At 48.0% G+C, this 27,600-nt stretch overlaps 1 protein-coding gene across 1 annotated transcript in view; it reads left to right on the forward strand.

Annotated features, from left to right (window-relative positions):
- Window positions 1-27,600, forward strand: part of MED8 (mediator complex subunit 8) — a 60,859-nt gene that overhangs the window by 2,827 nt on the left and 30,432 nt on the right. Inside the window, exon 2 of the mRNA XM_086953220.1 lies at window positions 25,791-25,909. Coding sequence (XP_086809346.1) covers window positions 25,791-25,909 — 119 coding nt within the window. The remainder of the gene's footprint in view (window positions 1-25,790; window positions 25,910-27,600) is intronic.

Here is a 27,600-nt window from a genome sequence, read left to right on the forward strand (position 1 = left end):
TGCAATGCTATATTCCTTTGCCATGGCAACCCACCTACGTAGAAAATGCTACTCTAACGAACTGTTTCTGGAGGGCTCCCCACGGAGCCTGCAGCGCCACCTCCCCCTGAAGTCACAGGACGTGGCAACAGGGTACCAAACATCTGCTGCCACCGACCCCCCTCCCCGTTTCAGCTACCCAAGGCTGACAGCTGTGCCAGGAGTGTGGGCAGCCCCACTCCTGCAGTCCGACCCAAGAAGACATGGCCCATTCAACAGTAGACAAAGAACAAACATTATAAACTATCCATTCACATACAGGCAGCGCATACACACATAGTGCCTGCGCCCTAACAAAAACCCACAGTCTAGCAAGTACACAATAAGTTCCGACCCATGACACATTCTGAACCAATCTCCTTTCCTGTGGATCCTCCGGACCCCAGCAATAGAGATATCTATCTGTTCCAGTGTAACGTGCAAACGCACAACCCCTTTTGTCAACAGCAGAGAGCACTCACCCCGCTTTCCACTCAGCTGGTGGGGGTGTGGAGGCTGCTGTCCACCATGGTGGGCTAGTGTTACAGCACCTGATATGTCTAGGCAGCGGCGGCGCGTTGCCTGACACAAATGATCTCTCCGTGTAATCTGCTCCACCGAAACAAAAACAATCGCCTCAGGCAGCCATTTCACCTCCTCCCCCCTCACACACACCCGCGCCCTGTCTGCCACCGCAACCCTTGCTACCTGCACTCAAAGAGACAGGCAAGTAGAAGTGGCCACCTTCGGAATCACCCGCCTCCATGCACCACTGGGAACCTGCGCAGTGTCGCATTACTAAAAGTTTGAGCAATTGGCGTTCTAATTAATGCAACATAAATAGCTCAAACTTTAAGTAATGTGAGACATATTGCAAATGCTTGTTATTTTCTGTTTTAGAAAATTACAGAATACATACAATGCACAATACAGCTGCTGTAATTGGTTGCATCAAAACATTGTCGTCGTCAACCCAACCCAACCCACCCATTCTTTTAAATTCCTGCTTGTTTGTTTCAACGCTGGGGCGCTTGCATAGTGACTACACGTCCGGAACACTCAGTTTCTTAACTTGGAATATTTGTGCTATGATTTGTAAATTCAGGCTAGCGACAAGGGTGGGATAAAAACCAGAACATACAATGCACTAGCATTGCTTCCCCAGAAGTGTTTTCTACTTTGAAACAATTTTTATTTATTTTTTTCTTCTTTTTTTTTTTTTAATAAGTCCTCATCTCACCTTGGATCTGAGCAGGTTTAGCAAGCCGTCTGTGATCAATCTGGGCGCCCTTCGACTCACTGCATAGATCCACTCCCCCGGGCTACCTCTTGTGGTTGAGGTCAGGTGTAATCATTGGACCGGGAAACCGCCACCTTTTGTGTTAGCAGTTTATCAGATGTAAATATTGACCCTAGTCCAAAAGGGGGGACCAGATGTTGGCCTGTCTCCATGCTCCCTGTGATCGATGTTTAATATGGCTTTTACCCAGCTTTCTGTATTGGGGGGGTCGGGTCTTTCCACCTTAAATATATTTCTCTCCTGGCTATGATTATCAAATACATTAATAGGCCTTTGTCCGACTGGGAGAGCACCTCAGCTGTGGAGTCGTTCTTACCAAAAATGACCAAATTGATGTCCATTTCCAAATCTGTGCTAAAAATTGCAACCAGGGGGGGGCGTGGCTTAGCCGGCGATCATGGCGGTCGTGTAGAGCGCGAACTCCGACCAGCCTGACTCTATCCTGACCCATAATCCTGGCCCTGAGCATTCACGAGGGCACACGTTGATCCTTTACTGCTGCCGGGACTGGCGTCGGTGGTGGCTGTTTTCTTGTGGCGGCTCCGGGGGATGAGCTGTGATCCGATGCTGTGGTGAGGCCGGCGGGACCTACAAAGCCGGGACCTCGATTTTAGCAGTGACCCGGGCGGAGAGCGGCTGCCGGCCGTGGTCGTTTCCCAGAGTGCGGCTGGTGCGCCCATCTGGGGGGCAGAGAGAGACCTTGCCCTGTGCTCCCCCGCTGGGGGGCCGCGAAGTGGACAGCGGTGCCCAGCCAGGAGGAGCAGAGCCGGAACCCTGGGGCAGCTGGCGGCAGCGGCCGCCATCTTAAGGCGCCCCTCTGCCCTCGAGTGGGCCCGCGGCGAGATGCAGCTGGGCGGACATCCTAGGCAGCAGAGGGCACCCCGGTGGAGCGGAGAGTGAGTGGGACCTGGCGGAGGGACCTGGCGGGGGACATCGCTGTGGCTGTGAGTCGAGTGTGCCTGGTGACTGGAAGCCTCGGGTGCTAAATCGGGCCCCGGTGGGGGACATCCTGCGACGCCTGGAGACCGGAGGAGGGGGTGTTGTGTGGGGGCCCCTGGAGTAGCCTGTGCATTGCTGGGTGTGGGCTCCAGTCGCGCGTTCCCGCCTGTGGCATTGCTGGTGGCCGGACCAACGGAGTGGGGGGTCAGCACTAACAAGAGGTGTGCGCGGACCCCGGGACCCCGATCAACGCCTCACAACAACTGTGCCACCTGGCTGGCCGGCGCTGCTGACTCTGGGTCGCAAGACTAGAGAGGCTGCTTGAAGCGCTCTCTGCTTGGAAGATGACGCGAGGTGAAGCCGGAGGAGGTCAGGGCAAGCAGGGGACGATGGACAAGTTTACGGCTGTTGTGGGTTCTGGAGGGTCGCAGGCGCCCGTACCCGACAACGCCGCATTGTTGGCAGCAATCAAGGGACATGCTAGACGCCAAAATTGAGGTGGTTGGGTCTGATGTCACCCTCCTCCGCCAGGACTTACGGAACGCTGTGGAGCGCATCACTGGTGCGGAGACCTGCATTTCGTAGGTGGAGGGTGATGTGTCCGTGCTAAAGAAAAAAGTCGCGGCCATGGAGAAGATACAAAAGGGCCTGTCTGTGAGGGTCTAAGATGCGGAAGGGCGTGCTCGGCGGAACAACCTACGCTTTGTTGGTTTCCCGTAGGGTTGCGAGGGGGATAACGCGGAGCGCTTCCTAGCTCAATGGTTGGAGGGCTGTGTACAAGTCCCGCACTCTGTTCTTTGACACACCGGAGGAGGTCTTCCAGTGGACGGACGAAACAGTGAAGATTCGGGTCAACACGGCCAGGGATGGAGAGTCGGACTCATCCTCGAGTGGAATAGCCTGGGAGCGCCTCAGAAGTCAGAGTCGGCGCCGCAGGGGATCGCGCTCGAGCCGAGGTTCGTGCCCCGGCTCGGCCTCTCACCGGGATGACCCGGCGCAGGAACAGCAGACTGATGTGCCTTGACTGCAGGGGGATTTGGGCATAGGTTTTTGTGGATGGTTGGAGCGGATGCTCAGATGCACTGTTGATCAGGGCTGGGAGCCCAACCGGTCTAAATGGGTGGGACGGAGTGACAGCCTAGTTCATATGGGCTGGCGAATGGGGATCCATTGGAGGGGGTGGTTCTTGTTCCCCCGTTGGGGACTTGGCTACGATCCGACCGCGACAGGTGCTTCCATGTTTGGGAGGTACGGGGTGGGGGGAGGATGGGGGAGTGGATGTTGGGGGAGGGAAGTGGGGGGTTTGTTTGCGCATGTTTCGCTGCTTGCTGATTGCCATGTGTTGCACCGGCTGTGCCTTGAAGTCGCATGTTCCTTCTATGCTATTTCACTCAAATGTCAGCTGATGGGGAGGGAGGGCAGGTAGGCCCTTGATCGTTAAGATTTCTGAGCTGGAATGTACGGGAATGTTGGACAAGGTGAAACGGGGGCGGTCTTTCAGTACGCCAGAAGGGCAGGGGTGGATGTCCTGACACTGCAGGAAACTCATCTGCTTCGTACGAAGGCACGGTCTCCAGCGATCTGGGTTTACGCACGCATACCACGCCGGCTTTACGAGGGGCTCCAGGGGAGTTGCGGTACTAATACATCGTAGGGTTCCCTATGTACACCAACGCATTTGGGCGGACACACAGAGCAGATACATCTTTGTGCAGGGTGAGGTTGGAGGTGACAAAGTGACTCTTGGTAGTGTTTACGCCCCACCGCCGCTACAGTGGTCACTGGTGGAGAGGCTCTTGTCCCTTTGGGGTGCTATGCCCCGATACTCTGTCCATCATAGGGGGGGACTGGAATGACGTGATGGAGAGGAGCTGCGATAGGTGGTGGGGTGGGGCAGATGCTCAGGACGGGTGGGCGGAGGGACCTGCCACCAGACTGCATGCATTAGTCACGGGCCTTGACTGGGTAGACACTTGGAGATACAAACATGGGCCACGTAGGGACTACACATACTTTTCCACAGCGCGGGATTCCTTCTCCAGACTGGATACAATTTTTGTCCCGAGGGTACAAGCCCGTAGAGTGTTGTCGGCAGAGAAACTGCTGCGGGCGCTCTCTGACCACTCGCCAGTAACTGTCACATTTAGTGTAGGTCCGGCCAAACAGCTGTTTCGGTGGCGTATGTCGGCCTGGCACTTGATGCAGGATGACTACAGGGCGCACATGACTGTCGAAATAGATCATTACATTACCTCCAATATAGGCTCGGTTGACTCCCCGGCCACCCTTTGGGAGGCCCTAAAGGCCACATTGCGAGGTTTGGATATTTCCTGGTACGCGGCGGCCCGGAAGGAGAAGCGGAGGGACCTGGTGCGGCGCGAGGCGGAACTAGAGGCTTTGGAGCGCAGAGGTCGGGAGGAGGGTGGTGGACCTGCCAGACGACAGCTAGTACTGGCGCAACAGCAGTACGCCACAGTGCTGATGGACGAAGCGAGGCAGGCATGGCTGGCCACCCGTAGTCGGATCTACCAGTGGGGCGACAAATTGTGTAAGATGCTACACCGCCTGTGTCAAGGCTACCTGCACGCCCAGCCGTTGCCCCAGATCCTGTGCCCCAGCGGGGACGTCATACTTGAACCCGCTGCGATTGCAGAGAGCTTTGCAGGGTACTATGAGGGGCTGCACGCGCCCCGGGAGTGCCTGGAGGCCGAGGTTGTCCAGCGCTTTATAGATGATCTCCCCCAGAGAGCTGTCTTGGATGAGGTGCGGGACCTCTTGGATCAGCCCATAACAGATGACGAATTAGGCGAGGCATTGGGCGAGCTGAATCCGGGCAAGGCACCGGACCCAAACGGGTTTCCTAGCGACTTTTTCCGGCGGTTTTCAGTGCAGCTGGGCCCGCGTCTCAGACCGGTTGTGGAGGAGGTGTCCGAGAGCGGAGCGCTCCCTTTGGACTGGCGACATGCCGAGGTGGTGGTTTTCCTTAAGCCTAAGAGGCCCCTGGAGAGCCATGCGTCGTATCGCCCGATCTCCCTACTGAATACGGAGGCCAAGATCCTGGATAAGGCCCTGGCCACTAGGCTCAAGCCGTACATCACGGACCTGGTCCACCCGGACCAGGCGGGTTTTATGCCACGACGGACTACTCGCCATAATATCAGGCAGGCCTGGGTCGCGATATCAGCCTGGATGTGTTTGGGGGAGGCGGCGGCGCTGTTCCTAGCGGACATGGACAAGGTCTTTGACTCCCTGAGCTGGACATATTTGTTTGCCTTATTGCGACGTCTTAACCTTGGCCCACACTTTTTGGCGTATGTCCAATTGCTGTATACAGATCTCACGGCCTCGGTGCGCTTCAGGGGTGCGGTCTCACGCTTGTTTCCAGTCCAACGTGGGACGCGGCAGGGCTGTCCCCGTATTTATTTGCGCTCGCTATGGAGCCTCTTGCAGCGTGGGTGTGCATAGACGTCCAACTAAAGGGGTTTCTGTGATCAACGGGCCTCGCCGATAAAATTGCGCTATACGCGGGCGATGTTTTATTTTTTCTTACTGACCTGAACCGCTCTGGGCCACGGCTGCTGCGCATTCTACAAATGTGTGGTGAAACCTCTGGCCTATTTATGAACCCAGGCAAATCCACGCTTTGGACGCTGGGCGGTCGCCAGAGCATTGGAGATTGGGCATCGGGCCTTCGGTTGACAACAGACGGGGTGAAATATTTAGGAGTTTATTTATCTGAGGATGCGGCTGTCTCTCGTGATCGCAACCTTAAACCGGTCTGGGATCGCACACGCGAAGACATGAAGGTATGGACTAGGATGCCGCTGTCTATACTTGGCAGGTCTGCCATTTTTAAGATGGTGGCACTCCCGCGCCTGGTGTACCAACTGCAGAATCACCCGCATGCGATCTCGCCCCGCAGGTTCCAGCAACTTAATTCGGCGCTGAGTGGGTTCCTGTGGGAGGGGGGCATTGCGCGGGTGGCATTGCGGACGTGCTTTCTATCGCCATATACGGGGGCTAGCCACGTCGGATGTGCTATCATACTATCAAGCGGCACACCTGTTGGTGCTGAACGACTGGTGGTATGGCGATAGGGGTGACCCGGCCTATGCTGTTGAGAGGTTCTTGATGGGCACGGCGTCCTCGCATACTCTGCTGTACTCTGCGCCGCTTCGGAGAGCCCTGCCCCCGATCACGCAGGTAGTCTTTAGTGTGTGGAGGCAGGCGCTGCGTAGAATGGGTTTATGGAATGTGCTCACCTGGGAAACCCCCCTGTGGCTCAACTGTCGATTGCCCCAGATGGATACATTGATGGGCTTTCGGGGATGGGATGCGATTGGCATCTCTACCATCGGTGATGTTGTTTCGGGATACACCCTCAAATCTGTTGTAGATCTACGGGAGGAATTCGGAATGCCCCGCATCCAGTTCCGCCACGCTCTGACCCCCTCATTGGCGAGTCTGGAACAGCTCCCCGAGTTCAGCCCTCTGGAAGCCAAGCTCTTCATGGGGGAACTGCCTGACAAGAAGCTATCACGTATCTACCAAACACTTGTACGTCATTGCTCTTCTGACCTGCTTAGACTTAAGACTGCGTGGGAACAGGGCGTGGGGGACCTGGACGAGGAAGACTGGGTAGAGGCCTTAGAGAGTCCCAGGGGGACGGCAATCTCCACTCGCCTGCGACTGATTCAGTTCCGCTACTTACATCCCACATACTTCACCCGACAGTGCTTGTGGAGGGCGGGTATGGTGGCATCCCCCGAATGCCTCCGATGCGGGTTGGATGTCGGTACACTGATGCACACGATATGGGAGTGTTTAGCGCTGCGTAGATTCTGGGATGGGGTGCATCGATGCCTGGATGAGGTTCTGGCCTGGGAGCTCCATAGGGACCCTAGGTTAGCTTTATTGTATGTCATGGCTGGAGTAGGAGGCAACCGGTATAAGCGTCACTTTATGTTACTAGGCTTTACATTGGCGAAACGCGATATCGCCAAGGCGTGGAAGGCGCCCCAGGCCCCATCACTAGCCGACTGGAAAAATGGAATGGAATGGAATTCTGTATGGGTCTGGAACAGCCCATATTTACAGCCCGGGGATGTCCTCGAAAGCATTATAAAATCTGGAAGCGGTGGGCAGACTATAGGGGTCTGGAACTGGACCCGCCGCCTGAGTAAGCTATCCTCCCGACTCTCTGATATGCTGGTCTAAGAGATACCATGGTTGGTGCGTTAATGGACATGGCAAATTCTGTATATGGACACTATGTTGTTAACGGAACAAGCAGTGGCGCAAGTGGGGGGTGGGACTTTATGGGGGTGGGGGAGGGGTTGTGTTCTCCTTTTTATGTTATTTTCTCTTTCCTTCTTAAAATTGCTGAAGCTATGATTGATTTATAGATGATGGCAGTAGACTCTGGATGGCATAACATGTGTGTTCAGACAATAAAATCTGTTTAAAAAAAAAAAATTGCGACCAATATTTCTCACACTTTTCCAAAATACAATTAATTCTGGGCAGTCTAAGAACATATGAAGATCGTCAGCCTTGTCGGTGTTGCATCTGTGGCATTTAGGAGTCGGAATTGGAGCAAACTTCCTAAATTTTGGCTGGAGTAAAATAAAGCCTATTTAACACAAAAAAAGTGATTCCTTTTTAGTCTCACTGGCTTTATATATTTATAAGATTTTGAGGGAAGATTCAAGTCTTTCTTCTACCGGAAAAGCCTGAGGGAGGGAATTCCACTCAGCAGATTGGGGCGGGATCTCTCCATCTTCCACCTCAAGCAGCTTTGCATACCAATAGGCTATTTCTTTTTTTTCTTGGATGCAGATCTAAAAAAATCTGTTCCAGATCCCAATTCCCTTTGATCTCACCCTCTTCCGCTTCATACCATGATCTCAATTGGATATATTTGAATCTTGAAAAGGTGGGACCAATCTTGGCCGATAAGTATTCCCAGGGAAGTAAACCATTCAAATCTACCAATTCCAACCATTTCTGCAACCCCGCCCCCTTTAATGGAGCCGCTAAGCTGTCCTTCATGCACTCTGGGGTCCCAGGAGAATCCCATATTGGGGCTAGATTAGAGAAATACCCTAAACCCCAGATTCGCCTCAATCTTTACCACGTTTACAAGGTGGCTTTCAAGACCTTTAGGCGTACTCGGTAAAAAAATCTGGGCACCCCAAATTTAAACAAGAATCGACCTTGCCCATTGTCTCCCTCTGCTATGGCCATTTCCCTCAAAAGACTACCCCACTTAGATTTAGCTGGTGTTGTAAGCAGCATCCTAGTGCCTTTAAACTGGAATGCCATTAAGTACCAGTTAATATCTGGTGGAGCCAAGTCGCCTTTTAGAAGCTTCCTTCTCAGTTTCTTCCATGACAGTCTTGCACTTTTTTGTCCCCATATAAAACTTCCAATCTTGCCCTGGATTTTGTTAATAGCTTTCTGTTGAAAGTAAGGGTAATAGTATTGAACAGATAAGTCAATTTGGGGAGGAACGTCATCTTTATTAAATTGACCCAGACATAGATAGACAGCAGGAGATTTTTCCATCTTGCGAAGAGGTACTCTGTCTTTTTCAACCTTAGCCAGATTTACCATGGGGGATTTTCTTTAGATCTTTTACAATTTTAATCCCCAAATACCTAAACTTCCCACTTTCAGAGCCACCCCTGCACACTATGTTCCAGCACATAATCTCCGTTTTAGCTGAGTTGGCAAGATAACCTGACAGTGTAGCAGCAATGTCTCGATCCGAGGAATGGCAATATTGGGACCGCTTCTATATATAATAACGTCATCTGCCTAAAGAGCTATTTTGCAGAGATACCCTTGTGATTTAAATGGACTGATGTCGTTATCCAACCTGATCATCTGCGCCAGGGGTTCGATGTAAATATTGAATAAGAGAGGGGACAGGGGGCACCTCTGCCTTGTTCCCCTCTTTATTTCAAAACTCGGGATCAGGGAACCATTTACCAAGATTTTCGCTGACGCCCCAGAGTAACATTTTTTTAAGGTTTGCACAAATATCTGACCCATTCTCACACTCTCTAGTATCCCCCGGAGGTATCTCCAGCACACTCTGTCAAATGCCTTAGCGGCATCCAGTGCCACTACTGCTAAAGGGTCGTTCCTCCTCTCAGCCAAATCGATGTTGCCAATCAAGATTTGGGTTTGCTCCTTAATAAACCTTCCCACCATAAACCCTTTCTGATCGGGATTAATTAGGTTTGATACAAGCTTTGCCAACCTCCCTGCAAAAATACCCATAAAAATGTTATAGTCGGCATTCAGCAGGGAGATTGGTCGGTAGGAGTCAGCCAACAACGGATTTTTCCCTGGCTTCAATATTAAAACTATTGTAGCCTCTTTCCAAGATCTTGGAACCACCCCGAAAGTGGAATAGATTGAGTTGAAGAGAATCTGAAGAATAGGAAAAGCTCATCCCTTAACAGTGTATAGATTTCATTGGGGAGGGAATTGGGGCCAGCTACTTTTTTGTTTTTTGCCCACTTAATTTGAGCCTTTATCTCCTCCACTGAGATGGGTGCTTCCAGGGATTCTTTAGCTGTTTTAGTTAAGACAGGCATGGACTTATCCCTAAGCCATGAGCTAATTGCTTCTGGGGAAGGTGTTATTTCCACACTATATAGGGTTGTAAATAAAGCCTGAAGAAAATTCTGAATATCAACAGGGTTACTAGATTTTGTTCCCAGATTGTCTATAAGTTCATTTATATCATTTCTTGCTCAATCTACTCTTGCTTTCCAACCAAGCAATGCTCCAGCTCTCTCCCCATACTCAAAATTTTCCATATTACGTGCTTGCCATTGGGCCTTACATTTCCCATCAAGAAAGATCCTTAGTTTTTGTCTTGCTTTCTGAAGGTCCTCTTCTAATTGCAGCAAGCCCCTGGGATTCTCCTGAATTACTTGATTCCTTTCCCTTTCAAGGGCCGATATTCTTGACTCAAGATACTGCAGTTCTTAGGCATTTTTCTTGTTTTTAATTCTTATTTGGGTACCCAGCACCCCTCTCAAATTAGCTTTATATGCGTCCCAAACTTGATCCATTGAGGTAGAACCCATATTAAAAGCAAAAAATTCAATTGAGGCTGCTTTTATTGCCTGGATAATATTGTGTCCATCAGGTAGGCTCTATTCAGAATCCACCTCGACTTTAGACATGTTCTTCTTGTGGAGAATGTAAAGAGTAAAAGGGCATGATCCGAGAGATGACTAGGTGCTACAGAAATATTTTGGATCTTATCTAGGGCTTCTTTATTAGTTGACATAGTCTATCCTTGCCAAATGGTGGTATTTTTTTACTGTGACAAGTAAAACCCTGTAAACCCCCCATCTTTGCTCTCCAAACATCCACCATATTGATATTAAGGAGAAGATTCTTCAGAGCCCTTCTAGATTTAAGGGATCCGATAACACGACTACGATTGGACCTATCCATGACTGGGTCAAGGCGGATGTTAAAGTCACCTCCAACAATCATTGGAGGCGACGCTGAAATAAGATTATCTTGCAATTTAATCAAAAAAGAGGGGTCGTCCACATTAGGACCATAAAAAGAACTACATGTGATTTTTTCCCCTTCCAGATCTTCCTGATTGGTCTGTTAAAACCGATTTTATCTCTCAATTAAGACCTTTCTTAACCAATAATGCCACCCCTCGGCAGTGCACCGATTGCCAAGAGTGGCAAAAACATTGTAACCAGGGAAGTTTAGAAAAGATGTTCTCAGACTTTATTTGACTTAAATGTGTTTCTTGTAATAAACAAACCTGTACTGGCAGCATCTCTATATATTGAAAGATTAATCTCTGTCGTCTTGGACATCTTAGGCCGTTTATGTTCCAAGAAATAAATTGAATGTTACGAACCTTCATTTTGTTTTTTCATCTTGCCTCCCCTGCTTAGCAAATAGCCTTTACAACATAGTATAGATAACCTGTGAGATGAGAGATTTTTTTTCTTTTTTTTATCTGCCACCCTGTGCTCCCTCCCCAGCTGACCTTCTCACCCTACCACCCCGTGTTTCCCATACCCATTAACCCCTTGAGGAACCCTACCTACCAAAAAGGCTAAGCGCCTATTCAGGCATTTTCTCCCTCTGGGATTTTCAGTAGTACTTGTCATAATTCTGCGTTGTATAGCCATCTTACCAACAAACCTTTCTTAATCCTGAATCTTTTACGGTTTGTAATAGAGGAGCTGTTATCTGTCCCGCTTCCTAGTTGCAACTTTTCTTGAGGTCAGATCATAGAAATGTTATATCACACTTTCTCCAGACCTAAGCGAACAGCAGCCCAAGGACTGTTAGGTTTATCCCTGACCTGGACCCATTACACCATCCTACCCAAACCCGTACAGGACTCATCCCCATTGCTGTGCCCCCTCTACCTCAAGTGTGATCTTGTGCCACCACTATGCCCCTTCTGCAGTGGTTGAAGTGAATTTAAAAAAAAGTATGGGAACTGTGATACTGCATTCAATGGGCGCAAGGTCAACGATTTGGCTAAAACAACAAAATATTCTGGGAGTTTTTTTGGTGTTTCACCATTGGGTAGCTACATATAGAACAACATGCAGTTTAAATGAAAAACAAAAAGGTTTTATCCTGTACATTGCACACAGTATGCAATATACTGCTACAAAATGCGCTAAAAGGTTTAAGCTAAAATGGTGCTCCCAAAATATAGATTTTAGTATGAATGAATGAATGAATTTATTTTATTGTTTCAATTAATTAAAATTGTTACAATGAACTGCAAAATGAGTAAATTAGTTAAAATTATTACAAGGACCAGGGAAAAAACTTAGTTATATCATTTCTTTTAACCAATCTATAGTACAGCAGAAAAAAGCAGTTAAATAAATGTATATACACTAATTTAAAAACTGTTTTAAAACTCTAATTCTTGCCTGAGTCTTTACTTTTAAGTTCTTTTAAATGGTGTGCAAATTTTGCTAGTCTAGCCAGTTCTATTGAAATCTCCAAATTAAAGAGAAGTTTCATTGCATCTGTGCAGGTACGAGGCCCGATTTATAAAAACAGAGGTTTCAATAAAGTGCAACGTGCATAGTTCAGTCGATAGCCGATGCAAACCAAATGAGCCATAGATTCCTCGTGCTGGTGACAGTCTGCAAGTGGTACCCACCTCTAGTGTTTTCCAGCAAATATTTGTCTTTTATTAGAATTACCATGAGTCTGACTAACAAGATTTGCTTTAAAATTGTTTTATTCAATACTGAGTCAAGGTATGACTGTCTCAGTTTATCCTGAATCCACCTTCCGCCTCCTCACCCACGCACACCTTCCGCCTCCTCACCCACGCACACCTTCCGCCTCCTCACCCACGCACACAAAGCCCTACACGACCAAGGCCCGAGCTACCTCAACAGCCGGATCAACTTCTACGCACCCAAACGCCACCTCCGATCAGCCAACCACGCCCTCGCCGCCGTCCCCCGCATCCGAAGAGCGACTACAGGAGGAAGGTCCTTCTCCTACCTGGCCGCCAAGACCTGGAACTCCCTCCCTCCCGACCTGCGCCTGACCCAAGACCACCTCTCCTTCAGGAAGAAGCTGAAGACCTGGCTGTTCGAGCAGTAGCGGCCCCCCCCCCCCCCCCCCCCCCCCCCAGCGCCTTGAGACCCTACGGGTATGTAGCGCGCTCTACAAGTGTCACTGATTGATTGATTGATTGAAACGAATTAACTAAGCCCAATGTTGCTCTTAGATGTCTCTATGACCTTGATGTCGTCTTCTTTAGATAATAGTCTAACTTGTTTCTTTAAAATACATTTTTAAAGTCCTGGTATAGATTTTAGTAATACCCAGACTTTACGTATTGCAATTTTGTTACATTACTGGGTTTGTAAGCGCTATATAAATACAATTAAAAGCATACACTTCACAGCTCAGTTGTTAACTCCTTGCACTACCACTCAAAAAGAATAAATCTTTGTCATCACAAATTCAATGAATTAAAGTCAGTACCGGCTCCCAAGCATCCTTTACATTTGCAGATTACCCTTAACATTTACAGATTAACTTGTTGCATACATTTGCATTTCTTTCAGCCAAGCAGGCACCCTGGCAGGAAGTCTTGTTCAGATGTCTGCCTGGTTCCGCTTTCACAGCACACAAGACTCACTGAATGACACTTCAGCTGAAGCATTTAAACTATCATGAATTAACCTTCAATCAACCAAACATTTATAATCACCCATGAGGCGCTGGAGCTGTTTGCGTGATGGTTCATCAGGGTTGTTGGTGCGTCCGGGGTCCTGGGCTGGTAGGTCAAAAGTGGTGTATCATAGTGGATGAAAGATCCAGGGTTCCTGGAGCTGGGCACCGTCGGGTAAGACTTTTGCGCATCTCTGGTGAATGTCTGCTGTGCTGCTGCCTTCATTAAGTTGCTCCTGGGAGAATGGAAGGGTGCGGGGAGGAAGTAGACGGGCCTAGGTGGAAGGCAGGAAACAGGCGGCAGGCAGGAGTGATAATGGGAAAGCAAGTGGAAAACAGTGAAAAACCAGGCAAAAGCATGCAAAAGTACTCAGGAAAGCACTTATATGCCAGAAGTGCCACTTGTCCACTTGGTTTGATATCCCCGGGAGGTGCTCTGCCGTCACAGAAACTTCATTCGTAAGACAGCAGTCCCAAAAGTGTCTCACCAGGTCCGGGAGGGCTTTGAATTGTGTACCACATAGATGGTTTATATAACTCACTGCTGCTATGTTGTCTATCTTGAAAAGGACACAGCATTTCACACGATTCATGGTCCAGCACTGGACTGCGAAGGAGCCTGCCAAGAGTTTTAGGATATTGATATGAAGGGATTTTTTGTGAGATGTCCATCGTCCTTCGGTAGAGAATTCCTCACATCTCGCACCCCAGCCCACGTTGCCTTCGTCTGATTCGATGTCTAGATCTGGAAGCAAACAGAAAATTGCTCACAGGTTCCTTGTCTCCATGTGGGTAAGCCACTATTGGCTCTCTTCCGGAGCCTCCTCCGAAAGTGGACCCATCTGAGAATAGGTGAGCCCTCCGGATGTGGAAGGCTTTGAGGCATTACAGGGCCAGATAGTGAAGGGGGCCTGGGAAAATGGCCTGAATCAAGCAGGACAGAAGTCCCACCACTCTTGCGATTTGCCAAAGGGAGGTGGCTGGTTTGTCCGCAGCGCGGCATACTTCATCTCAGATTTTGTTCATGTTCTTTGAGGGAGTGTGGCCCGAACCGAGTCCGCTACAGAATAGCGACAATCCACTTAGCAGGAACACCAGAAACTGAGTAGGAATAAGGGTCGACTCTGTTGATTGATAATGAAGCAGAGAGAATCCAAAAGAACGACTGCCATCTGCAGGTGCACAGTGAGTTTCTGTGGGCACTGGTCCACGAGGAGAAGGTTGTCTAAGTAGACGATCAGCCGAATGCCCAGAGCCCTGAGAAAGTCTACCACTGGACGCATGACCATAGTAAAACACCACAGGATGGACAACAAGCCAACGGGAAGTGTGGTGAACTGGAATGTCTGTTCGTGCCGTTTGAATTGAAGGAATTTGTGGTGAAGAGGGAAGATTGTAATAGTCAAGTAGGCATCCTTGAGGTCGAGACGCGCCATCCATTCATTGTGTTGAAAGAGATTCCCATAGCAGGTGAATACCTTCCATTTTGAAGTGGTGCTAGGAGTACCCAAGAGACTGAGGTGAGAGCCGCCCAATTGTAGACAGGTCCCTGAAATCTGCACCCCAGGCAGTGGTGTGGGAAGAGCAGAACACTCACCTTGATTGGAACTATAATTGCAACCACCCCTGTTGCCACTTTGCGAGCCCCTGTGTTCTAGTACCCTCTTGTGATATATTGGTTGCCGAATTTGAAGGCGTCCTGGTAGTCCCCTTTTGTTGGTGTAGCCTGTAACAGGAGCTGTTTATTGCAAGCTGCAAGCTGAGCGCCCCCTACCGCGGCCTGCCCTGCTGAAAACACAGGGCGGAAAAAAATTGCTTAATAGATGCTTGGGCCTTGTTCAAAAGTTATATGTTGCCAGAAACTAGTTCCCAAATGAACAGGTTACCAAACAAACCTCCCTGTGCAATGGGGCCAGCTTCTGAGGTGGCGAGGTCCCCTAGCTTAGGGTCAATATGAGAAGCAACTGGTGCCTCTCTGTGGAGATGGCACAGGTCGCATTCCTCAAAATGATGATGGCCCTCTGGCCCACCCAGAAAATACCTCCGGGAATATCAAGGTGCTGGATACCTTTGTGTCCTCCGCAGTGTCCAAAATGTAAGTTAGGGGGCCAGAGAGATCAAGGAGCTTGTCCTGGTAACTCCATCACGACCTATTCATACCCTTCTATGGGTCACAAATGTACTTCCCTAGGAAGGTGTTCATGCAGTTGTCTATTTCCTGGGTTAATGCCACCTTATCACCCAGCGACAGGTGGGGGGCATTCTGCCCGGAGGCAGTTGCAGACCTCATTATCTGAAGGCTCCTTATTTAAGGGCTACTTGTGACTAATATTGTGACCTTATTCCGCCTACAGGGGGTGTAGGAGTAGGTCAGGTTCCAACATAGCGGATGGTCCTGAGGGGGTCGGTCCCTGTAGGCATAGCATCGCTAGGTAGCGTCGGCAAGGGTCTCCATGGGGGGACCCAAGGTCCTTGTTTGAATCAGATCCCGAAGACGAGTTATTCTGGCAGGGAGGACTGGGTGAGGCGACAAGAGGGGATGTACTCCTTTTATACTTGGGTGTAGGCAGAGGTTGGTCAGGAGTCCCTGGTGGTACCGGGCACAGTGTCCCGAGGATATCTCCCGTCCCTGGGAGGGGTTTGAAGCAACGCTTAGTATTTTGCAGGAGTTTCTGTTCCAGGGGAGCTACCGCATTACCTGCTCTGAGGACAGAGGCATCTATCACCTTGCAAAAATGATCATCAGTTGGGCGGTAAGTAACCTCATCCTCCTCATTATAGGTTTATTCCACGTCTCTCATGGTGGGCAGTGACTTGGTGGGTAACCAATAGTGCGATAGACAGGTGCTGGAGTTTCCAGGTAAGCTTTGGAGGGTATAAAAATGAGCTGGGGGTCTCTCCGCCAGAATATGTAGACCCAAAGGGCCAATGGCATGGTGGATCTTGCAGGACATCACTAGAACCCATGTGGATTGTAGGGGTAAAATAGCCACTGGATGGTGTCTAGCCAGAAAGAAGCTCAAACTTCAGAAAGCGATACACGCGTTTTATACAGACCCCAGTTAGGGGCGTAAGGGGCAACACAGGGCAACATCTGGAGCACCTGGCCGGCCACGCTGACAGGTCTCAAAAGATTAGTGCGCTCGCTCAAGAGACCATGCATGTTCACCACAGTGCCCTCTAGTGGTTGGAGGACCTCACCGCAGTAGGCCTGAGTGCTGAGACTCACAATTGGTTAAGGGACAGCCGCTAAGGAGCCACAAACATTCCCATGTCTGTGTTGTAAAGCAAATACACTGCAACAATCAACTTAGCAAAAAATAGCGCAAGAAGCAATAATAAGCATCAAAGAATAGTAGAAAAGTGGCCTGGAGGCACTTGTCTCTGCTGCAGGAACAGTGAAGAAAGGGGAGGCAGAAGCAGAGATAAAGACTATCAAAGGGCTCCTGACTGTTAATTGCACATTACTTTACTTTATTCTTGATTTCATCCCGAGTTTCATGGAAAGTAAAATCTTTGTTTGTTGTTGACAATGCTGCTGAATAAGAGTGAAGAAAGTACAGCATAATCCTCGCCTCAAGTCCTGACATGGAATCATGGAGCATTCGTTTTTTTTTTTTTTTATTGCTCTTTAGTACAACAATGATTACTCTCACAAGGTAAACACAGTGTATAGAGTACTGCACACGGATACACACCACCCACAGTCCCACCAACAGAAAATATGATGCTGCGGTAACTGCCCATGACAGCCTTAACCTTCTAGACCATGATATGCCCACCATTTGCTCCAAACATTCTCATATTTGCCAGGACACCCTCGTGCTATATTTATTTTCTCTTCCATCTTCGTGCACTGGTCCATACTTTTCTTCAAAGCTGCAGTGGAAGGAGCACTAGTTGAGTTCCAATATTTGGCTATATCCATTTTTGCCAGTAACGGGCCAAACCCACCAGCGTTATGTCCCCCTGGAGGCCTGCGATGTCCTCTGAGATGTCCAGAATAGCGAGAATTGTGTTGATGTGCAGTCCCACCACTCCAGAAAGAGTGGTGAGAATACTTAATCTATAATGTTGTTTGACAGGACAGGCCCATACTGTGTGGTAGAAATCCCCTCTGGGCATATATTGGATGTAGGTTAGGGGCGTACCCGGGCCTTCCAGAGACCGTAGGGAGTGACGTAAACTTGATGGAGATATTTAAACTGTATGAGCCTTAGTGGTGCAGAGACTGCCAGAGGGCCATACAGACATCCCTCTAGTCCATCTCATCCAGGGGGCCACACACTCCTCCCACTTCACCATAGGGGTCCCAGCCGGCCAGGAGAGTGTGTAACCAAGGTTTTATAGATTTGTGAAATTACCCTCTTTCCCCGGGTACCCCAAGGGTACCTCAAGTGGGGTGTATTCCGGGACCTCTCACTTTTTCCCAGGGGACCCATAAGAACTCAACTCTCGAGTGGGCACTATTCCGGGACCTCCATCAGCTGTTCTTGGTACTTGGAAGAGCATGCCTAAGTTGTAAGTAACAAAAGACCTGCAATTTATGCATGTGGAACTGTGACTGAAGCTTCTCAAATAATTTATTGTGGCATCATTCCCATGTATCTCCCAAGCTCAATATCCCAATGCAGTCCCACCCTCAGAATCCTTCGCGTTTGCCATGTGACGCATTCAGCGGGCCACTCACAGGGCAGTCTCCAGCTTGATGCTGTGGTCCCATCCAGTCCAATGCAACAGCGCCCTCCACACTCGTAACACCTCTCTCATCAGTTACGGGGGAGGTTCTGCGTTCCGCGCCCCATACAATAAGGCTTCTTTTATTCTCACTTGCATACAAGGCCCTGATGTTGGCCCAGTATCCCGGACCAAAGCCCATCTTTTTAAGGATTTCTTCCAGGAACGACCAGTGCAGGGTATCAAATGTTTTCTCAAAATCAACAAGCAGAAATGCTGCTGGGCTGTCTATCAACCAAATGCAAGCTAGCACCAGGAGAACCCTACTGATACAGTGTCTTGTGCTAAGGTGTGGGATGGACCAAGTGGGGTAATACCCTTAGGAGGCAGCTAGCTAATAGGTTAGCATAGAGCTTGACCTCCCTTGTTGATAAAGGAGATGGGATGATGTGAGGCACACTGGTCTGGTGGGCAGCCCAGTTTTAGCAGGACAACCAGCACTACTAGATCTGTTGCTGTCGGATTTCGTCCTTTGGTGATCGCCTCCATGAACCTATCTAAAATAAAGGGAAGGATGTCCGGGCGGAGCTTATGGTAATATTGCACCAGATAGCCATCTGGTCCAGGGGTTTTCCCAGAGTTTAGGTCTGAAGGTGCCTAACCCACCTCCTCAAGTGAGAGTGACTGCCCAAGGTTATCCCTGTTGGCTGTTGACAGCTGAGGTAGGAGTATGTCCGCAATGAGCAGAGTCCCAGTCTCACAGCCCGGCCGGGTTTGTTCCACACATAAAGCCTCATAGTATTGTGCAAAGACAGATGCGATCCCCGCAGAAGTCTCCACCAATACCCCATTCCCATCAATCACTCTGGGTACCACTCTGGACTCTGAGTTCTTTGTGGCTAGCCAGTCGAGAAGTATACCAGATTTCTCACCCCATTCATAGATTTCTGGGTGGAGGCTATCCAGCAATAACAAGCATAGCTGGCATGGGGAGGCCCTATCTAGAGCCAGATGGCGTTGTATTCTGTTCGCTTGGTGGCCTCATCCTTTTCGCTCCTGGGATTGTATGGATGTTTCTAGCTCTGTAATCTTTTTCAGTTGTTTGCGATCTTTGCCCCAAACATACAAGCAGGCAATTGCTCTCTTAGATGCCTTACAGGCTCCCCACAGCACACCAGCGGAGTCTACTGTGCTCTTGTTGAGGTCTAGAAATAACCTCAGTTCTTCTGCCAAGTATGCAGAGAAGTGCTCATCAGTGAGAGCTAGGCATTAAGACGCCACACTTGCCTGTCTCCTGTTTGGGAGCTGTGAAGTGTGCCGTTAATGGAGCATGATAATATGTGTGACCCTGTTGTGTGTGTGATGTCAGTGGCTTGGAGAAACAGGTAGTCAATGCGGGACAGCGAGCCGTGTCCTGCTGACTCATGTGTATATGCACATTGTCTGAGATTCCATATTTTCCGTACATCGCTAAGTCCCGTTCCAGTGACCCAGTCAGACAGGCCCCTCACTGTTCTTTTATGCTGCTTCGGTGGGTCTATACCAGTCTTCTTCAGTCATGATATTGTTGAAATGTCCCCCCTATAATCGTCACCCCTTGTGTTAGGGCAATTATGAGCTCTCTGAGGCTCACCATTGTGGACCAGGCCATGGCAGGGGGCGTATACACACATCAGATTGCAGGGGTTACACTCAATGGAGCCTTCAAGGACCACAAAACTGTATGTATCTCTGGACACCCTGGAGACAACTAGGAGCAAAGTTTTGTGAATGAGTATGGCCACCCCGTCTGTACCTCAAGAATACCTAGCATGGAACACTCGGTCATATCCCAAACGGGCAATTGGTACCTTGTAGCTGAGAGTCTCTTGGAGCATTAGGATTGCCGGAATATATTGGTGTGCCAACTGCATTACCCCCCCCCCCCCCCGCCCCCCCTCTCTTAATTCCGTCCAGAAGCCCATTAATGTTCCATGTGACTACCGTGAGGGCACACATGGCAGTGGTGCTGGCAGAGAATGGTGTGGGACAGTGTAGGGGTGCAAATGGTCCTATGGTATGATATAAGTAAGGACCGTTGTGGGGGCTTACCAAGTTTCTAACATAAGTGTGCAAAATGTGAGCTAGTACTGTGAGCAGGTGAGCAACAAGAATATACAAAGTAACCAAAACAAACCCCAACCTGCCACCCCCGCCCAACTTCCCTACCCTATTCTTCCCTCTAGGAGAAGCATCTGTTGCTCAAACTCCCAAATCAATACATAACTAACTCTGGATTGGTGTAATTAGACTGTAGAGGCAGCTAACCCATCTATAGCTCTGCATTGGGAATGATATGCAAAAGGCACTTCAGTAGGTTACAATGTTGCTGGTATGCTATGTTTACTTTTGCAGAGTAGTCCTCAGCAGAGTCTTATCCTGTCCTAATGCCAGACCAGGGCAATGTTTCCCGCTCTCTGTTGTGCATAGGCATCATTCTGTTTCCGATGTGCCCCCTCTGACTCCGTGGAGGCTTCAGTAGGATTGAGCCTCCTGCCATCTAGATCATTTCCACTGCCTCTGATCAGCAGGTCTCCCCAGTCCCCACCTCCCTGGTTTCGAGGGGGGTAGTCGTCTGCCATCTCAGGGGCTGGTGCATTGGAAAGGGGTCGCTGCTCTGTGAACCAGGCTGAAGCCTCCTTTAGAGTATCGAAGAAATAAGACCTAAAATCAGGGAAACAACGAGAGATGCCAGTACTGATAATCTAGTTCACAAACCCTTATCAACCAGAAAGAGATATACTTCAAAACTGGGAGGTGCTATTAAATAGCTGTTTTATTCTCAAAATATCATAAGGAAGGTACAATAATGTAAACCTTATTGGGTATAGTCAACACCAAAGACATTTTGTGACAAGGGAATGAAATAAGGACACAGCACAAGATAAAATGTAAATCAGCCAGTCATAAATCAACCATATCACAGTCATACCACAAACATTCATACTGGAATACTTAACACAAACTGGAGAGTTGATACACCAGTGGGGGAAGTAATAAGTCTGCTGTAAATTTCTGAAAAATTCAATTCAAAATAATACACTCCTTTAGGTCAAAACAAATCAATTATTTCTAAATATTTGCAAAAGTGAGTGTGCAATTGTCAGGGCTAGTGCATTATAGCACTAGAAGGACCAAAGGCAGACCAAAAGCAGGGGGGGCCTACGCGTTTCGAATCCCTAGTGGTCGGTGGGATTCTCCTCAGGGCTAGGTTATTCAATTGGAATCTATCCACGAAATCAAATTCATGAATAAAGGAGAAGAGAACCTTGATCCTCGGTATCAGTGCGTCCTAATTTACTATCCAAGTCCTTTCTTTAGAAGGCTTTGTGATCAGTTAATAGTTTTATAAATTTGGTTCTTTAGTCTGTCTAGAGCCAGTGGAGTTCTTTTAGATCTGTAGTGACGCTGACCAAGTTCTTTGGGTTCCGAATGAGAGAGGAGATGCTTTATTTTGGGGCCTCAGTGTAGGGAAGCCAAAGTAATCACGCAGGAGAAGAGTTAAAGATGGACGAGGTTTATTTAGATGCTCTCGTCTTAAGTTACAAGCTTGTAATAACAATAACAGTTCTCAGCACCTTACTCCCCACATTCCACATATTCAAATAACAACACAGTATCCCAATGCACGAGCTTATCACGAGCTATCAGACACCTGAGCGCTCGTGACAGCTCACATGAACATATGTACATACCCAACACTCAGGGCTTTGTGTTTCTTACTTTGGTGTCCTTGCATTGACAATTTTGCAGTAGTCTTCTCCAGTAGTTTGTTGGCTGGCACAGGAGGCTACTTCACAATATGCATTGACGGGTATTTTTCTGTATGGCAGTTGTGAGGTGGGAGACCCAACTCAAACCAGACTCCTAGATTTTTCTCTTCGTGTGTGGGTGAGGGTGTTCATCCCATCTCTCAATATTTGGAAAATGGAGCGTTTTCTTGATTTCTTTCTTTGTTCTGTCCAGGTATATGAAGCTCTCCTTCATCTAGTAAAGTATGTGCTATAGGCAGTTTGTGACGGTGCTCCAGCCCCCTGGACCTTACCTGAGCTGGAAGTTTAGCTGGATTTTGTGTGCCTATATCTGGAAGTTCAGTGCATGTTGTATGATCTTATCAGTCATTAGATATATATATATATATATATATATATATATATATATATATATATATATATATATATATATATATATATATGTTGAAGAAGAGCAGTGACAACAGTGAACTCTGGGAACAGTGCAAGCGACCTACTTCGTTCTTGATATGATTATTGAAAATTCTAATTTGTTGCCTTTTAGTCTGATATGAAGGATCACAGACCAGGGTGGGCAAAACGAATGCTTCTTGAAGTACCCATGGAACTACCTTTGGTAGCTTGGTGAGTACAAGGCCAGGAGGTCTTGGAGATGCTGGAATCAACAAACGCTAATTCAGTACAGTTAAGAGATTCATAGAGCAAAGGCCTGCCAGAGAGGAGTATAAAATATGATTTAAATAGCACTGATCGGTTGCGTGAATTGAGGAACAATCGCAGTAAACATAAATTAACCTGTAGACAAGTCAAAATCATCAAAAACGGTCCAATTGATACAATACTTTAACTGCAGTGAACGCCCATAAACGTAAAACTTGAAAACATCTTTAACACAATCAGAGTAAGCTTGCACTGATCGGGATAGGTCTGCCTGCACTGAAGGCAAAGCTACGATGCTGTGCTCCGCATCAGAGATATAGGGCTCTTGCATTCAGACCAACCAAGGCAGGAGACTACCAGCAACAAAGCTGGTAGCAGCCGAAGAAAGCGTTTGTTAAGTTCAGTTCTGCAGTGATAAAAAGCTATTGTAAACATGTGGACCTGTCCACAGATTTCTGTTTGGCCCCATTAGGCGCATGATGGATGGTCTGTCTATCCTGCAGTAGGCCACCCTGATTGGTCATCAGTCTTCAGTTTGTTTTTCATCCAATCTCTTGCCAAACATTACCTTAATGTCCCTGATCCAGGGAGACTGTTTCCTCTTCAGTAAAATGAGTACAAGGACTCATGGCATTCCTTTCTGCAATCCCTGCAAACAGGTCTCATCTCTCCAAATCAGCAGCCCTGCAACAGTGGCTCAGGAGAAAGCCATGGGAAGGGGGGGGGGCAGGAGGTGGAACCGGTCTTTAAATGAGGTTGGCCTTCTGAAAGCTAGAAACCAATCAGAAAAGAGCATATAGGTGCAGGGGCATGTCAGACCTTCCTCTGCCATATTAGCTGTTGCTTCAGGTGCAGCCAGGGAGGTCTTTGGCTCCCTGTCCCATACTTAAGGCCAGATCTCCTACAGCATGGTGTGTTGCAGGCACTGTCGAGTGTCAGTCTTACTCCTCTCTCTTTTTCCCCACAAGTCACCAGGGTGGGGAATATTACAGAAGAGAACCTGGCACATGGATCCTATGAATCCCAAGTGTGAGGGTTTCCCACAACCTTAAAGGAGAATATCCTATAAGTAAGGACTGAGCTACTTGACTACAAAAGTAATAAGACGTCTCTTGCTAGACCTATGAGGCAATGGAGGTTTCTGGCTGTATTTGACAGATTGTACATGTATACATTGTGGTGAATAGCAATAAATCCTATATACTACCTCACAGACATTTGCTTGGTTTCTGCAAGCCTACTTGCGGTTTCCTTTTTGCTCTTGTGCCTCTTGGCTTCAATTCATGGCAGAGATGAACAGTGTGCCAGATACTCTTAGCTCTCCTGGGAGGATGCAGACAAGCCGTACCTAGGTATATCCTGCAGCTTTTATTTTGGGCTGCAAACAGGCTTGTGGTTGCATTAGGCCACATCTTTATGCTGTATTTCCCTCTAGGCTATGGGCTTTCTAGAATGATGACCCTTGAGCTAGTGGCTGGATAAATACAGTCCGTTTCCCAGGATGTACACCTAGACAAGTAAACAATTGGTAATGCCCACCAGCCGCCAGATCCACATAAGCGGCTGGACTGCATCCTTCTTGATGCTTGGGGAGATGTTAACAGGCAGGTTTTAAGGTGTCATAATGCAGTTCTCCAGATATTTATATAGGCCTCAATTCTTCTCAACTTTTAAACCGGTCTCTTACTTACAAGAAGTTACTAGGATCTCAAGATGAATCCATGAGGTGACCTATAGTTTGATAATAAGAAATTATAAAGTGTGATTGTTGAGCTTTTTAAGTAATTGAAAAAACGCTGCCTATGGTTTTTTGACTCTTCAAAGAGCAAGCTGGGCTTCAGGAGCTCTCATGACTTGTTTGCTGTGATTTGTTTAAAAATAAGCCATAATGGCTAATCGGAGGCGTTTGTATTGTGATATTTCCGCTTGCAGGCTACTTCACAGAGAAAGAAAAGGTAGTAATGACAACGCCTATCATTTTGTCTTTTGTGTAATTGAAAGGTTTCTTAATTGAGTTATGAGTGTGTCAATATTAACATTCCTGTGGTCATTTACACATCCAATAACCCTTTAGTGGAACTAAAATAGTACATGTCTGTTGTCCATAGGGAAGTAGAGGTATTTAGCTTCAGTAAGATGCACATTTGATCTGGCAGCGCAAGGTTGCATTACACACAGAGCAGGGCAGTAACAGCTGTGCACGGTTCCCCTGGACAGAATGACTATAGCATCAACACATCAGTGCATTTGTCCTTGAACAAAACAGCGTATTCATGTCATGGACTGGAGCAGTGTAAACTTCCTTCACAAATAGACTCTATTGCATAGGCAGCAGCAGTTCAATCATTAAGTCCACATATATAGAAGGTACATCATTGGCCTCCTGTTCCTTCCAACCTCCCCCACTGTGTACCAGGGTGCAGAGCTTGATATCTCCAAGTGCATGTGCCACTCCTCTCTAACACAGACATGTTACAGCTCTGAGAATAAACATTTGCCTCCAAGCCCAGGGACTGGCCCAAACACATTACTCAAAACATATCACTCTTTTTATGACCCGGACTCTGCTCTGCAGTGGAATCCTCCGACTAATGCAGGAGGGCAGCCGACAGCGCTATGAGGCCATAGGAATGGAACACCGGGTGCAACGCAGATATTGTTGATTTAACGTAACAGAGCTCCTGCATCAAACCATGTTACTACACACAGTTGTTAAATGTTTGTTTCCCATTTTCTGGTTTTGTCTGTACCTTGATCCCTCCATTTGCTTATAGTCTTTCATTCCCATTGGTCATCCTCTTTGATTCCTCTCACTATTCTAACATATTACCCCTCCTCTTAGCTCCTTTGTTTTTTAGCTACTCTCCCATGTAATTCATCTTCTTTCCCCGTACCCTTTGTTGTCTGTCTATTTGCCTTCCTCGTGCATATTTCTGTTGCGCCTTTCTTGCGGTCTCCCGACCGTGTCTTTCTCTTTTCTCTTCCCCTGCTCTGCTTTTTCTCTGTTATCACCTTCATCGCCCCTCTTCTCTTCGCTTTACTTTCTTCCAATCCAGCCCTCTGTGATCTTTTTCCTTATTTATCTTTCTTTTCTCCCCATTCTTTTCTTTCCTCTTCCCTGCGTCATATCTTGCGGTCTAGTCGTCCTTTTCTCACCTCATGAACCTTCCTCTTGTCTCCTGCAGCGAGAGGAGAAGCAGCTGGAGGCCTCCATCGATGTCCTCATTAATCAAGTCGGCGACTTGAAGAAATCCCTTGCTAGCTTCATCTACAAGCTGGAGAACGAGTATGAGCACCTTACCTGGTGAGGCATGTGGGGGCCTGCAAGATCACTCTGTTGTATCTGTGTTTTAGCAGACAGTGTTGTGAAGTCATGGTAATTTGTCACACCCCTCCACTGCAGAAACACACCATCCTCAGGCAGGCTCCAAGCAGTTGTAGTCTGCTCATCTGTGTGATCATACTCCTATGCTTTGTTAGTGAGATTTGTGTTCAGACGGGCATAATGGGGTGCAGCTGGAGCTCAGTTGACATCCAGCCAGCTTAGGGATCTCTTGCAGCTGCTACAGTCTCTTATCAGTATCCCTAACCCTGCGGAGCTTCCTTCCTGAAGGCAAAGCAGTCATCACCAGCCCCGTGGTGGCTGCGACTAGGCTGAGGAGTGTGGTTATTTCTGTTAGTTTCTCCTTGCATACTTTGGGGCTTGCGGAAGACATCTCTGGTCTCTTATGAGGCGGATTTACTTAGGTTTGTAGGTTGTTAGACAGTGTGAAAGTTCAAAAGACTTTAAAGGTTTTGGGAGAGGATTTGGCCTAACCACTAGGGCTGTCGACCTCGAATCTGGGTGACTGGGTGCGAGTCTCAGCATCCTGTGATTCTGAGCAAATCACTTGATCTCCCTGTGCCTAGCAAAAATGAATGCATCCTCGTGTAATGCAACTGATGCAGGTAAAGTGCTCTGATATCCGATACTAGGTCAAGCTTGCGCTATATAAAACTTCCTTAAAAAAAGGCTGAATTGCAGGGAATAGCTGCCAAAACGCCATCAAACACTCCTTCTTTTCTGCCATGTCACTAGCAGAAAATCAGAATCGGGCTATTTGGTAGTGCTAGTACTGCCCAGCCATGTATTGCAGCCATTGCACTGATCTAACCCCATCCCGCCTCAATTGATCGCTATTTATTTTATGGCATTTGTTTGCGCTTTATAAATATCAGATAAATAAATAAATAATGTTGCGCAGTAATCAGTACATCCGAAGCAGGGAACGCGCTTGTCAAAGTGAAGGTTCACGCCAATTGGCTTGGGAGATTTCTAAGTCACAGTGGTACTCATTGGCCACCCTTTGCTTTCCTGTATGCCCACCTTGAACATTCCAGGACCTACGTGCCCTTTGTATTTCATCCTTCTTTTGTAGTTCTTTCAGCTTCTCTCGGCTTTGCAATGCACACCATCATTGCTTCTTTTCACTAAGCTGAGCCTTAGAATGACGGCTTTTGCATAGCATGACCCACCTGCCTCGCTTTCACTTACAGAACTCCCTCTCTCTCAATTATTTCCTTGGGATTTGTAAGGAGAAGTACTGCAAAGTTGTCAGCTTTATTGTACTGCAGTAGGATTCCACACAGATGTTGGTTATGGAGATGAGTAGTGTTGCTCTGTTTTCTTTACAGGTACTGTATTGCTTATTCGATCCCTGTTCAGGCCAGGGATCGAAAAAAGTGACCGCAAAGTGTTATTCGTAAAAATGTCAGACCTTGAAAAAAACACATTGCACAGGATGCAGCAGCTTTTTTGATTGACCTCTTTCAGGCACGGGGCGGACAGTTAGCTCTTGTTCAGTTTCTTCACTGCTCGGGTATGGGTCCTTCCACCGGCCTTTAATAGTAGTTAGTAATAGTCTTCAAAAAGGATGGAGTCCTCGCCTCCAAACCAAGGAGTCTTTGGAAAGAAGGTGTCAAGCGCAGGGCTTCAGAGACCTTCTTCACGTCTTT

Source organism: Lissotriton vulgaris, chromosome 1_2 (assembly GCF_964263255.1).
Source record: "Lissotriton vulgaris chromosome 1_2, aLisVul1.2, whole genome shotgun sequence".
Lineage (NCBI taxonomy): Eukaryota > Metazoa > Chordata > Amphibia > Caudata > Salamandridae > Lissotriton > Lissotriton vulgaris.